The sequence below is a fragment of the Sorex fumeus genome, unplaced genomic scaffold, assembly GCF_029834395.1.
Source record: "Sorex fumeus unplaced genomic scaffold, SorFum_2.1 ptg000033l, whole genome shotgun sequence".
Lineage (NCBI taxonomy): Eukaryota > Metazoa > Chordata > Mammalia > Eulipotyphla > Soricidae > Sorex > Sorex fumeus.
In genome coordinates, this window is record NW_026606090.1 from 33,711,487 (window position 1) to 33,725,995 (window position 14,509).

At 52.7% G+C, this 14,509-nt stretch overlaps 1 protein-coding gene across 1 annotated transcript in view; it reads right to left on the minus strand.

The window, feature by feature from the left end:
* Positions 1-14,509, minus strand: part of TBC1D8 (TBC1 domain family member 8) — an 82,614-nt gene that overhangs the window by 18,472 nt on the left and 49,633 nt on the right. Inside the window, exons 6-7 of the mRNA XM_056116853.1 lie at positions 10,132-10,339; positions 317-505 (exon numbers count right to left, since the gene is read on the minus strand). Coding sequence (XP_055972828.1) covers positions 317-505; positions 10,132-10,339 — 397 coding nt within the window. The remainder of the gene's footprint in view (positions 1-316; positions 506-10,131; positions 10,340-14,509) is intronic.

Consider the following 14,509-nt stretch of genomic DNA (forward strand, 5'->3'; position numbering starts at 1 on the left):
CCTCACCATTCTCTGGCTTGGTATTGGTGTGTTGGCGGCCACACTGGCAGGGTTCAGGGGTTCCTCCTGGCGGTGTTTGGGGGACCATACAGGGTGCAGGGGATGGAGCCAGGGTGGCCACATTCGAGGCCAGTGCCCTGCCGACTGGTCAGGGTCCCCTCAGGCCTCCACCTTGAGGCCTTGCTACAGGCCACCTCTGCTGAGCTGACACGCAGACCCAGCGGCCGGAACACGCTCCATGTCCGGGTGGCCACGTCCACGGGCCGGCCACCGTCCTCCCAGAAAGCCCGCCCCGCCCCGCCCCGCCCTGCCTCACCCCCTGCCGGGAGGCCTCGGCGGGCTCCGGGTGGCGGCCGTGCACCCGCTCCAGTCGCGCCAGCAGCCCCTCCACCAGGCGGTCCCTGTCCGTGAGCTCAATGAACTGGAAGGCCATCTTGCTCCGGACGCTGACGATGATGGGCTGGGGCAGCAGGCTTGTGTCCTCCATCTTCTCGATGCTCAGCACCTGTGGAAGAACCACACGCCCACGGCAGGTAAGCGCGGGAGGGCGGCGGCGTTGATGCGGCGTCTCGAAACGGTGAGGGACCCAGACAAAAGTGTGAGAGGCGCACGCTCACCCTGGCCAAGGGGGTGGGCACTCGGTCCCCTTGGTGGGTCCACACATACACAAAATCCCCAGCAGAGGGGCCAGGAGAATGTTATCTCTTCAGCCTCAGAAAGGAGAAAATCCGGGCTGGAGCGACAGCACACAGCGGGTAGGGCGTTTGCCTTGCACAGCCGACGTGGGTTCGATTCCCAACATCCCAGCATCCCAGAGGGTCCCCCGAGCACCGCCAGGAGTAATTCCTGAGTGCAGAGCCAGGAGTAAGCCCTGAGCATTACTGGGTGTGACCCCCCCCAAAAAAAAAATCAGGAGAAGATCCTGTTGTATGCTACAACACAAACGAACCATGAGGATGTTATGTTACAGTAAAAATAAATAAATAAAAACTATCGCAAAAGATAAATGAAAGCACTTGTCAGGGGTATTGAGAACAGTCAGGTTCCGAGACGCAGCAGAAGGGAGGGCCATGACGGGGGATGGGAGATTCCCAATGCCCCCATTGAGGAAGGACCTTTGACTCCGCAAGATGAAACGGTTCTGGAGATCATCTGAACTACAGTGTGAATGTTCTTAATGCAAACACCTGTGCACCTAAAAACGGTTAAGATGATTTTACAAAAGACTGTGGGGAATCACGACCTAAATTTTTCTCTTCCGTGAATCCAGGAGGCCCTCAGGGAGGGTTTGTCCTTGCTCCCCAGTGGAAACTAAACAAAGTCGAAACATGATTCGACTTTCTGAGGGCGGGAGAGAGAGCACAGCAGGACGGGCACTCGCCTTCCGTGCTGCTGACCCACGCTTCATCCCCAGCACCCAGCGTGTCCCCTGAGATTACCTGGGAGCAGAGTGAGCCCCAAGCACCCCTGGGTGTGGCCCCTGAACGGAAACGAAAAAGTTAAAGCGATTCGAGGATTATTAAAAGCTTAAAGTGCACACATCTTGCTTAAAGGGTAGTTAAAAAATCCTACTTTTGAAGAATAATGTTCTTGAATTTGTTTGGGGGCCCCACCTGCCGTGCTCGGGGCTTACTCTTGGCTCTGTGCTCAGGGATCCCTCCTGGGGGAACGCTCGGGGTGGGCGCTGGGGGCGGCCTGTGATGAAGATGCCCTCAGCCCTGCTCCCTCTCTGCACAGAGGGGCACCTTCAGGGGCTGGCAAGGCCCTGCCACTCCCGCCGATGAGGACGGTGTTGCGTCTGGGTTTCCGCCTTGCCTGGCACGGGCCGAGTCTCACCGCGAGCGCGACGCCGACATCTTCCAGAACTCAATGGAAAACCAAGGTATGGACCGGCAGTGACGGCACATGCCAGGATAGGGGAGGAGTCGGTCCCTCCCCTCGCCCTCCCCAATGGGACTCTGGGATGACGCCCAAGAAAGTCCCCCGCCGACTTATTAAGCTTCTTAACGGTCATGATCCCAGAGACACATAAACGAATCTCAGAACCGAGCAGCTCTTGGTAGAAATCTCTCCAGACCCTAGTTATTAAATTTTTTGAATTCCAAAACCATGCGGCCACTCTCGTGGCCACACAACATCATACGCTACTCATAACCAGCAATAGAAAACAAACTGTACAACGTTGCCTTTCCCCCCAATACTCAGCAGGTCTGAGTATTGGGGGGAAATTCCAAATAATAATTGTGGGACTGGTGTCAAAATATTGAATGTAATCAAAGCAGAGGGAGGGTAATGTGGAAATTTTCTGCCATCCACGCAGGGGTGGGGTGGGATGGGGGGTATGCTGGGGCTTTTGGTGGTGGAGAATGTGCACTGGTGAAGGAATGGGTGTTTGATCACTGCATGACCAAAGACTCAAACATAAAAGCTTTGTAACTTTTCTCATGGTGATTCAGTAAATAAATTTTTAAAAACTCATTAAAGGAATTTGCCAAAAATTTAAAAAAATTAAAAATCAAAATTAAAAAAATTTTTTTAAAAAGTGGAAAAACCCCAATGCCAGGAGTTCAACAACAGGCTTCTAAATAACAAATGAATCAGAGATGAGGTCAAGAGAAACACAGAAAAGTTTCCTGGAATTAAAGGGAATCAAGAAATACACCATCCGAATCGATGGGTCACGGCAAATGTACGAAGGGGGAAATCCACAGCAAGTCAGTCCAGTATTAGGGGAGAAGAGAAAGCTCCGATCAACAACCCAAACATACACCTCCGCTACCCGGAGAGATCTCAGGCATCATTCCTCAGCAGGACCCGGGCCCAGGGACCCGTCCTGGTCAGTGTGGGCTGCTGACAGACTCGCAGGGAGGAAGCACACGCTGGAATCTGGTGGCAAATCACCCTGTCTGGGGTGGGGCTTCACGAGTCACAAACAGCCTGTGTTGGCACGATCCTGGTTCCAATCAAATGCAGCTAAAAAAACAAGTGCAAGGCTATGAGCCCTTGTAAAATTAATAGAATTCTAAACTGCAGCTGCGGGGAGGAAGGGCTGAGGACACTGAAAGTTTTCCCAGAACTTCACAAAACTCGAACTGATCAGCTGGTAATAGCTGGTAACAAGTTTGCTAGCACAGCTCCGGCAGAGAAGGACAAGAGGCAACACTCAGCTGACTCCCTCAGCAATATCCCTAGTAGAAGGGCCAACTGAAAATCAGAAAGACTCACCCAGAGCCCAAGCCCAGCATGAAGGGTGTATGCCTTGCACGCCACTGCCGTGGGTTCAACCCTCAGCATCCCATATGGTCCCCAAGTCTGCCAGGAGTAATTCCTGAGCACAGAGCTAGGAGGAAGCCCTGAGCACTCCCAACTGTGGCCCCCAAGCAAACACAAGTCCAGAAACAATGTACCCCCTGCCACGTTCACTGAGTAAAGAGTGTGGTCCAGAAGGTACCTCATACTCGAAGATAAAGATTTCAGAGACAACATCCTGAGGGTGTTTGAATAAGCTCAAATAAACAATAGTACAGGTCATCAATATACCACAAGAAACTGTAAGACCAGAAATAAGAAAACAAGGAGGGCTGGAGAGATAGCACAGCAGGTAGGGCATTTGCCTTGCACGCAGCCGACCCAGGTTCAATTCCCAGCATCCCGTATGGTCCCCTGAGCACCGCCAGGGGTGATTCCTGAATGTAGAGCCAGGAGTAATCCCTGAGCATCCCAGGGTGTGATCCAGAAAGAAAAAAAAAAGAAGAAAGAAAGAAAAAGAAAACAAGGAAATTGCAATCAGAAGTGACAGAAGCAAAGAGTCTGGTGGGTCGAATAACTCGGTGGAAAGTCTGGACAACAGAGTGACAACAATTGAGAATAAACTCAGTGAACTGAGTTACAGGAAACCTCTGAGAATTAACAGAAGTGGAAAGAAGGTCCCCAAATAACTGAAGAGCACACGAGGGAAATGCGGAAAGAGCTTCACGGGAGCAATGTAATATCCCCCAGAGCCCCTGAGGCAGAGGAAAGTGAAGCACGAGAGTCATTAATCACAGAAATAGAGCTAAGAAATTCCCGGGACTCTCTTCCCGACTCTGCGCCCTTCCCAGAGTGCACGTCCAGATTCAAGAGGCCTGAATAAAAGACACCTGAATAAAAATACTTCTAGGCACATCATAATGGGAATGACAAAAGGCAAGAAATAAAATGCTGAAAGCAGTAAGGTCAAAGAAGGAAATTACATATAAAGGATCTTCACGAAGATTCACCCCAAGTGAGACTCTATGGGGACAGAAAAAAATAGTGGTGTATTGTTTAAAAAACTTAAAGATACATTTGGGGCAGGGGTTGGGTTCGAGATGGAAACATCCCAAATACGGTGGTGGGAAGGTATAATGGTGGTAAGATTGATGTTAAAGTAGTAAATGTAATCAAATATTGTAAACTACCAATTTCCCCCCGCTTTTTGGGCCACACCCGGCGATGCACAGGGGTTACTCCTGGTTCATGCACTCAGGAGTTACTCCTGGCAGTGCTCAGGGAACCATATGGGATGCTGGGAATTGAACTTGGGTCAGCCGCATGGAAGGAAAACGCCCTATCCGCTGTGCTGTCTCTCCCAGCCCCTGTTGTTGTTCTTTGGGGGCACACCCTGCAGTGCTCAGGGCTGTCTCCTGGCTCCAGGAACCATACTGGGTGCTGGGGATCGAACCCAGGTTGACCGCGTGCAAGGCAAACATTCTTCCCATTGTACTATCACTCCAACCTCTTCTGTCTGCTTAAGAATTTAAAGAACAACAACAACAAATAAAGCAGACAGAGACAAAACAAAAGGGAAAACTACAGGCCTTTATCTCGGATGAACACAGACGCAAAGATCCTCAACAAAATATTAGCAAATCAAATCCAATAATACATCAAAAAGATCATCCACCAGGACCGAGTGGGATTCATCCCAAGGATGCAAGAATGCTTTAATTATGCAAGTCCATGTAATGCACCATAGCTATACAAGGAAAAGTGAAAATCAGATTATTATCATCAATAGATCATGCAGGGAAAGTATTTTACAAAAATCCAACACTCACTCATGACAAAGTTTCTTCAGCATCGTCAAAGCCAGTTATCACAAGCCACAGTAAACGTCATACTCAACAGCCAAACACTAAAACCCTCTCCTCTGTGATTAGGCATGGAACAGCTGCCCCCAGCACCACAGCTGCCCGGTACAGTACCAGAAGTCTGTCCCTGCCATAGCAATAGGTCAAGAAAGAGATATTAAGGGCATCCAGATCATAAAAGAGAAGGCGAAACTCTCTCTATATGTAGACAACATGGTAATAATGAAATCCCAAAGACACCACAAAAAAAATCCTGGGAGCAACCGATTTGTATAGTAAAATCAACAGAAATCCATGGCTTTCCTATAGGCAAGCAATGCAATAGGAGAAAGAAAGAAATTTAAATCAATGCCATTCACTTTAGTGCTCAGAAAGACAAAAACTGGCAATCAGCTTCACAAAGGACGTAAAAGATTTATACAAGAAGACTATAGAACACTACTAAAAGAAATAAAAGAGGCCATAGGAAATGGAAACACATCACCTTTTCACAGAGTAGAAGGATTAGTATCCAAAATGACAGTCTTATTCAAAGCACTCTACAGATTCAAAGCCATCCTTATTTAAAAAAAAAAAGCCAATACAGATTTTAAAGACATAGATCAAACACTCTTAAAATTTATATGAAGGGGTTGGAGAGACAGCATAGCGGGAAGAGCGTTTGCCTTGCACGAGGCCGGCCCGGGTTCGATTCCCAACATCCCATATGGTCCCCTGAGCACTGCCAGGAGTAACTTTCTGAGTGCAGAGTCAGGAGTAACCCCTGTGCATCACCAGGTGTGACCCAAAAAGCAAAAAAAAAAAAAAAATTTTATATGGAACAACAAACTGCCCCAAATAGCCAAAGCAATCCAGGGGGAAATGAAGATGAGACGCTTCTCTCTCCGAAAATTCAAACTATACCATAAAGTTGTAGTCATCAAACAGTGTGGTACTGGAATCTGGTTAGAATCTCAGACTAATGGAAGAGATTTGAATGTCCAGAGACAGACCCCAGGTATATGGAGAATTAATCATTGAGAAAGGACCAAAAAATATAAAGCGGAACCAGGAAAGCCTCTTCCACAAAGGGTGCTGGGAAAAATGGTCAGTCACATGCCACGAAGGAAGCCAGATCCTTTTCTAACACTACGCATAAAAACCAAATCAAAATAAATTGAAGACCTTGATACTAGATCTGAATTTATGAACTGCAGTGACAAAAATATAGGTAGAATAATTCATGACTTTGAAGTTTTGAAGAGATATCTTCAAAGATTTGAAATCATTGGTCAAGCAAATGGAAGCAAAGGTAAACAGGACTATGTCAACCTAAGAAATTTCCACACCCCAAAGGAAATCATGGCCAGAATAGAAGGACACCCAAAGGCTTGGAAAGGGTATTTGCCCACTACTCATTTGATAAAGGGATGATGCCCAAGAGATATAAAGCACCAGAAGAACGTTACTCTGAAAATCAAATTAAATTTTAAAAAACTACCCTATTATAAAATGGGGGTCAGGGCTGGAACAATAATATAGCAGGCAGGGTGCTTCCCTGGCATGCAACCAGCCCAGGTTCAATCCCCAGCACCACATATGGTCCCTCAAGCCCTACAGGAGTGATCCCTGAGCACTGCCAGGTGTGACCCCAAAATAAACCCCCCACAAAAAAAGAAAGGTGGGGTGTGGGATGAACAGAAACCTGATTAAAGAAGACATACAGATGCACAAAAAAGTCTATGCTCTTTATCTCTTTCTCTTTTTTTTTTTTTTGAAGTAAGACAGATTTTATTTGGAGGCCTTTTTGAAGGTGTGAAGGGAAAGTGAGTAAGGGTGGGCGGGAGGAGAGAGGGAAAGAAAGAGAGAAACTCGTTCAAGAGAGAACGGGGGCTTCTCCAAGGGCAAGAGAGAGCCTGCTCTTTATCACTTATCATCAGGGAAACACAAACCAAATCACCTGAAAGATATCACCTCAATCCAGTGAGACTGGCACACACCACAAAGAACAAAAACATCCCGTGTTGACGTGGACGTGGGGAAGAGGACATTCAGGCACTGCTGGTGGGAATGTCCACTTGCCCGGCCTTTTGGGAAAACACTTCTCAAGAATACTGGGAATGGAGCTTCCGTCTGACCCAGCCACGATTTCTAGGCCACTATCCCAAGGGCTCTGGTCTCATTTAAAACAAGACGTCGGAGCTCCCGCGTTAAGAACAGATGGCCGGGTAGGAAACAAGGGGACACATACGCAATGGAAGGATAAATGAAATCATGAAGTTTGTGGCTACATGGATGAGGCTGGAGAGGGTCAAGCTGAGTGAAGTTAGCCAGGATGTGGGAGAGACACAGAATGACCCTATGACAATAAAGCAAACCAGGCTCTTTGGCCGAGGGGTCAGAGTGGAATGCTCAGGGACAAATGAACTAATTTTTGACAAAGGAGGAAAGTCCACGAAGTGAAGTAAAGACAGTTTCTTGAACAAACGGTGGTGAGAAAATTGGATGACCAGTGTAAAAAAATGAAGACGGGGCCCAGGAGATAGGACAGCAGGGAAGGCACTTGGCTGGCACGTGGCTGACTCGTGTCCACCCCCAGCACCACATGACCATCCCCCAAACCCACCAAGAATGATCCCTGGGCACAGAACCAGGAGTAATCTTGGAGTACTGCTGGGTGTGGCCGAAAAACAAAAAGAAATTTTTTTAAATGAAATGATATCCACATCTCACCTTACATAAATGTCAATTCAAAGTGGGCCAAAGATCTTGAAGTCAGACTAGAATCTATCAAGTACATTAAAAAAAAAAAAAACTTCAGCAAAACGCACAACATTTGATTCCACTGCGCAAAGGTCACAGAAACAAAAATAAACACACGCGACTACATCAAATGAAAGAGTTTCTGCAGAGCAAAAGCCACACGAGCTGAAACTAAAAGACGCCTACTGAACGGGGAAGAGAATTTAGCATCCAAGATACATGAAGAACCCGCAAAGATCAACAACCACACAAAAACTAAAATCCCCATCAAAATGGAGCAGGAGATGAACGGGCACTTCCCTGTACAAGACAGGTGAATGGCCAATAGGCATGCAACCACTTGTCGTCAAATGAAGATGCCAATGAGCTATTACTTCACGTGAGTAAAAATGGCACATGGAGGGAAAATACTAAAAAACCCTGAAACCTGGGAACAATCCGTGTCGACAAGGTTGTGGAGAAAAAGAAACTCTCCTCCGTCGCTGGCACAAATGCCGCCTGGCTCCACCCCTGCAGGACAGTGTGGAGATTCCTCAGAAAAAACAAGGGCTGCCACATGACGCAGAAACTCCACCGGAACCAAACGCCCAGAACCCAAAACCCGTCGTCCAGAAGGACACTGAAGCACTGTCGCACTGTCCTCTCGTTGTTCATCAACTTGCTCGAGCGGGCACCAGTAACATCTGCATTGTGAGACTTGTTGTTACTGTGTTTGGCGTATCGGATACGCCACGGGGAGCTTGCCAGGCTCTGCCGTGCGGGCGGGATACTCTTGGTAGCTTGCCGGGCTCTCCGAGAGGGACGGAGGAATCGAACTCAGGTTGACTGTATGCAAGGCAAATGCCTTACCCACTGTGCTATCGCTCCAGCCCCCAGAAAGACACACGCACCGTTATCAGTCGCAGCACTTAGGGTAAACAGCCAGGACACGGGATCCACCCGGAGCCTGTGAGAAATGGCTTGAGGAACAGACGGCTATTTGCACACAAGACATGCGTGCGGCTGCAGGAAGGGGACACGCCGCGAGTTGTGGCCATTTGGGGGGGCTGGAGGAGGGACGGTCAGTGAAGGCCAGATGTCCCCACCCATCTGTGACACACAGAGGAATGAGACACAGTGACGCGAAAGCATCGAAGTGGGGGAGGGGGGTACTTCCCCGCGCAGCTGGGTGCAGTCGGGGTGCGAGCTACAGGAGAGGGCAGGGCGCACGCGGGGGTAGGGAAGTGCAGTGAGTGGGGGCAGCCGAGCCACAGAGCCAGCAGCACCGCACACACCGTTCCAAACACAACAACCTGCTCTGAAACATGCCTGTCAGGGAGCAGCTGGGCGTGGGAGGGTGCCTGGGACACGGGAGAGGGGGCCTGGCACGGGGCAGGGGCTGAGACTGGAGCCCTGTGTGCCAAAAACTCAACTTGGAAGAATTTCGTAACTCACAGTGCCTCGAGAACGTTTGTTTTCTAATACAGCAAGAAGGTGGCCAGATCTTTTGTAAACCACAACACCCAGAAGGAGAGAGAGAACACAGGGAATTGCCCTGCCACAGAGGCAGGGTGGGATGGGGGGGATGGGGGGTGGGAGGGATGCTGGGATCCGTGGTGGTGGAGGATGGGCACTACTGGTGGAGGGATGGGTGTTTGATCATTGTATAATCGAAACCCAAGCACACAAATTTGTAAGTCTACAACTGTACCTCATGATGTCTCACCAATAAATATAAAAATTAAAAAAAAATAAAATAAAGGTGGCCAGAGTTTCGGGAGGGGGCGTGGAGCTGTGTGAGGGAGCAGCGCAGGGCCTTCCTCTTAGCCTGGCTTCCAGAGGTCACCCCAGGGTGTGCTGGCGGGTCCGAGACCCTCCACCTTTGCACAAAGCACCAGCTCCAGCTCGCCGAGCCCTCAAAGGCAGCAGAAGCTTCAGGAGGGCTTGAAACCCCACAACTTGACACTGGTCTTCTTGATGTGCTGCTCTCTGTACGGGCCTTTCTCTTCCGCACTGTGTGAGTGAACAGGAAGGACCCTTCCTAGGAGAAGCTTCACCACCAGGCGTGCGGCTCTCACGGAGCTTCAACAGCAGAGAGGTCAGAGTGCTCTGCCCTCACTCATCACTGTCAGCCCAGCTCCAGGTTGCCATAGGAACGGAATAAAAGCATCTGCCAGAAAAAGCCCCTGGGCCACGTCCCAGTCCAGGCCCTGCGCCCCGAGGGGCCGTGCTGTGCACACCCTGCCCTCCACAGCCTTTCCCCACTGGACACTGACCCGAGCCCGCGGCAGTACTGTACCTCTCGGAGGGGCAGGATGACGTTGCAACACCCGTCTTCCTTGCTGGCAAAGCAGATGTAAGTGTCCGACGCGAACAAGCGCCCGGGGGTGTGGCAGCGGCTGAAGGGCGTCCAGAGGGAGCAGTCCACCACCGCGTGCAGTCTCTCCTGGCGGGGCAGCCTGAAGAAGGCCCGGAAGAACTCGTTTTGCGCACGGGCCTCGAGGTCCCTGCAAAGGAGGGAGGGAGAGAGAGTGAGGAAGGGAAACAGCGACCACGACACAGAGACACCCTCGGGCCCGGAGAAACCGCTCACCCAGTACCTGTCGGGTAAGGGGTTAATGATACACAAGGCACCCGGTAAACTGGAGAAGAAAAAACACCCAACTTCATCAGAAAATGGGGAGAGGAAGGGAACAAAAACTCCCTCAAAGAAGAAATCCGAATGGCCAAAAGGCATATGAAAACGTGCTCTTGTAACTAATCACCAGGGAGATGCAGATCAAAACCACAATGAGATACCATCTCACCCCACAGAGACTGGCCCACATCCACAAGAACAAAAGCAACCGGTGCTGGCGCGGATGTGGCGAGAAAGGGACCCTCCTTCACTGCTGGTGGGAATGCCGACTGGTTCAGCCCTTTTGGAAAACAGTATGGACGATTCTCAAAAAATTAGAAATTGAGCTCCCATTTGACCCAGCAATACCACTTCTGGGAAGATACCCTGGGAGCCCCAAAACACACAGCAGAAACACCATCATCTGCACTCCGATGTTCACTGCAGCACTGTTCACCATAGTCAGAATCTGGGAACAGCCCGAGTGCCTGAGAGCAGACGAACGGATAAAGAAACCATGGTACGTCTACACAATGGAATACGATGCAGCCGTTAGGGAAAACGAATCATGACATTTGCCTACAAATGGATGGACGTGGCGGGCATCCTGCTGAGTGGAATGAGTCAGGAGAGGGACAGACATAGAAGGACTGCACTCAGCTGTGGGGTTCAAAAGCAAAACAGTACGAAGCTAATACCCTCGACCAGGGAAAATGGATCAGGAGGACTGGTCAGTGGTTGGGGATTACCACAAGGGTGTGGGGGGTGGAGGGTAGTTAAGATAGAGGAGGGTCCGGTCTGACAATACTGGCTGGAAATGAGCACCCTGGACAAGAGCTGGATGTCATCACGATAACCTTTCAGCGTCTGCACTACAAACCACAATGCCCGAAATGGGAGAGAGACAGAGACAGAGAGACAGAGACAGAGACAGAGGAGAGTTTCCTGCCCTAGAGGCAGGCGGTGGCAGAGGGAACCTGGGGACGCAGGTGCTGGGAAGTGATCCCGCTGGAGGGTGGATGTGGGAGCACTGTAGGGCTGACCCCCAGTCATGCCGGCTCTATAGCAATCAATAACTAACTGGGGATTGCGGCAGGACTCAGGGCCCGGGGCTGCTGGTGCTGTCCACTGGCTGCTGGCTGTCTGCTCCCAGCACAGTGCTCAGGACCCTGGGTACGAGGCTCAACCCTTCCAAACCCCAGCGGCGCCTGCACATCCCTTTAATGGCCCACTCTGAGCGCACACAGTGGGGCAGGGCTGCAGTTCAGCGGGCTTCAGGGCCAGCTGGGGCATCCAGGGTCTGCATGACCCAGCCAAGGCCCGCAAATTCTGCACAGCGGGTGGGGTGGCCAGGGCGGGATTGAGCAGGACATTTCCAATCAGGGACTCGGGCCCCAGTGGGGACGGAACCAGCAAGTGCTCCGGGAGCAGTGAGGGAGGCAGCCAGATCCTGTGTCCTTGAGAGGACTGTGGGCCTCGGCCCCTGTGGAAGATTCTAGACTGAATTCAGGCTCAGCTCCCGCACGGGGCGTGCTGTCCTGCCCCTCGGCGAGCCCAGAACTGCGAGTTTGTGCTCCCAGACTGGGCAAGGGTCCGTCGGGACAGGACCACACCCCTCGCCCTAGCAGCCTGCCCCCAGCCCAGCCTCGCTGCCCCCCTGCAGCCAGAGGCCAGCACGGCCCGGTGCAGCCTCAGGATGCAGCCCCTGGATGCAGCTCAGAAAGAAGAACAACAGGAAGAAGCAGGTTTTCAGCCGCCCCTAGGTAGGGGCCGCCCAGCCCAGACCCTTCCCAGAAGCTCGGAGAAGATGCAGGCAGAGCAGGGAGCCCAGCCTACCCACAAGGCCTCCCCGAAACTTCCTCTGGGTCCCCCAAGAGCAGGAGAAGCGGCTGGCATGAAGGCGGCACCTAGTGCTGGAGCCCAGGGCTGGAGTGGTCCTGCGGGGTCGCACCTCCCTGCCCGGTGACCTGCCCTGCTTCTGAAGACCAGGGCAAGGAGGGGTGGCACTGAGCCGACAGGACCCCGTGGCTGAGAACCCAAAGCCCCCCCGCCTCTCCCGCCTTTCCCGAGCCCTAGGGCTGGTGCCCCAGCTGGTGCTGGCTGCGGGGGGGGCGGGGCACGGGGTGGGGGAGACGCAGGTGGGGGGCACGGCAGGGCCCTGTCCTGCCCACAGCAGTAGCATCATTGCTCCCAGCTGGGGACACTTCTCACTCCACTTCACAATGGGCATTTCCAGTCTGGGAATCGAAGGGCCAGTCCTGGGAAACCCCGTCCCACCCACCCCCGTCCCAAGGCCTCCGGGAAGCTCCTCCTGGTCTCTTGGGGCTCCCCAGGGTCCCCGGGCTGAGCCCACCCCCCTCCTGGTTCTCTCGGCCCCTCTCAGCAGAGAAGGAAAGTGGGATTCTGGGGGCGCCCGGGACCCTCCAGCCCCTGTGCCCTTGGCACGATGCTGCCCTCTGGACCTGAAGGCAGGGCTCCCAGGCTCCCAGGCTCCCTGGGGGCGGCACTCCGGGTCACCGCCTGTCTGTGTGCAGAAGTGTCTATGGCAAGGAGGTCACGGCAGTCACACCACCCCTCCCTACCACACACTGACCCTGGGAGCAGAGAGGATACAGGAGGAAGCTGCTCCCGGGGCTGAGCCTTGCGCAGACGCCCGCGGGTGACCTGGGGAGGGAGACTCCCGGGCCGGCAGGTGCCTCCCACAGGGTTGAGCCCACCGGGAGTGACCCCGGAGTGCAGGGCCAGCAGGAGGCCTGAGCATAACTGGGGGTGGTCTCACAGCGAGATGAAAGAGAAGCAGGAAAGAGTCTCCCTTGGCTCTGAGTCTCATCTGCTCCAGACAGGGCCCTACAGGGCCACCAGGAGCCAAGGCCAGCAGGGGCTCCCCAGGGTCCCCGGGCTGGGTCAAGGGCCAGCACCCCAGAGGCCCCTCTCAGAGAGGGATACGTCACCCCACCCTAGAGTTCCCTCTCAGAAGGGGACACATCTCCCTACCCCAGAGTCCCCTCTCGGGGTGGGGGGACACATCGCCCCATCCCAGCCCACGACTGTCAGAGAACATGAAAGCTGAATGGAATCTGTTTCCAAGGGAAAGGGCAGCGATCCTTCTCTTACCCTTCCCTTACTCGTGATACGTCCAATCGGTTTTAAAAAACACACAACACGGCGGGGGGGGGCCTCCAGATTCCTTCCGAGTACACAGAAACTCCCGGTCAGAAAGAAACAACTTCCTCCAGGAGCTCAGAGAACACCTCGCGTTTGATGTTACAATGGGCCGGACCGTGCCCAGTCTAACCAGCAGACCCGCAAGGCCAGAGGGGGCCAGCCGCTCACCCGGGGTGCACACCCTCTCGAGGCCGAGGGCAGAGTCCGGACCCCGCCGGGCATCCCGCCCTGGCCAGGCAGTGCCCATCCATCCATCCTTCAGCCTGGTCCAGGAAGCCGAGGGAAGGGGCCAGCCTGGGCGCCGGGAAGGAGGGCGGCGGGGGCTTCCGACTGGGGTCACGCAGAGGGGTCCCAGGAACCTCGCCGAGCTGAGCGCCCGAGAAAGGCTGGAACGGGAAATGACGAGCCAGGTGTGGTGTCCGCTGTGCCACCGTAAGACGGCGCTAGTGAAGGGCCGTCTCCCGCAGCCAATGAGTCAGGGACCCCCTCAGAGGGGCGCCCTGTGTGCTCCGCAGTGCCCAGTGTGGGCAAAGCCAGAGGTCAGCCAGGTTCAAGCACCTACCTGGAATTTATTTACGTGTTTTCACGACTTTTTCATTTGCTCCGTGAACACTCCTGACGCTGCTAGTGCTGGCTCAGTCCCGGGCCAAGCGGCCTGCAGGATCTCGCTAGCCCAGCCCAGCGGGTTCTCAATAATGAAGTCAACTCGGAAATAAATGAGCTGAAGTGACAAATAATCCAGCAACCGGCTCAGCAGGGGAGTCAACTGAGGCCAGAGAGCAACGGCTCTTTGGAAGAACAAGAGCAATCACTACTAGGAAGGCATAATTCTAATTTAATAGGTAAAGGTAAAGGTAAAGGCCCTCCCGTTGATCGTCGATTTGCTTGAGCGGGC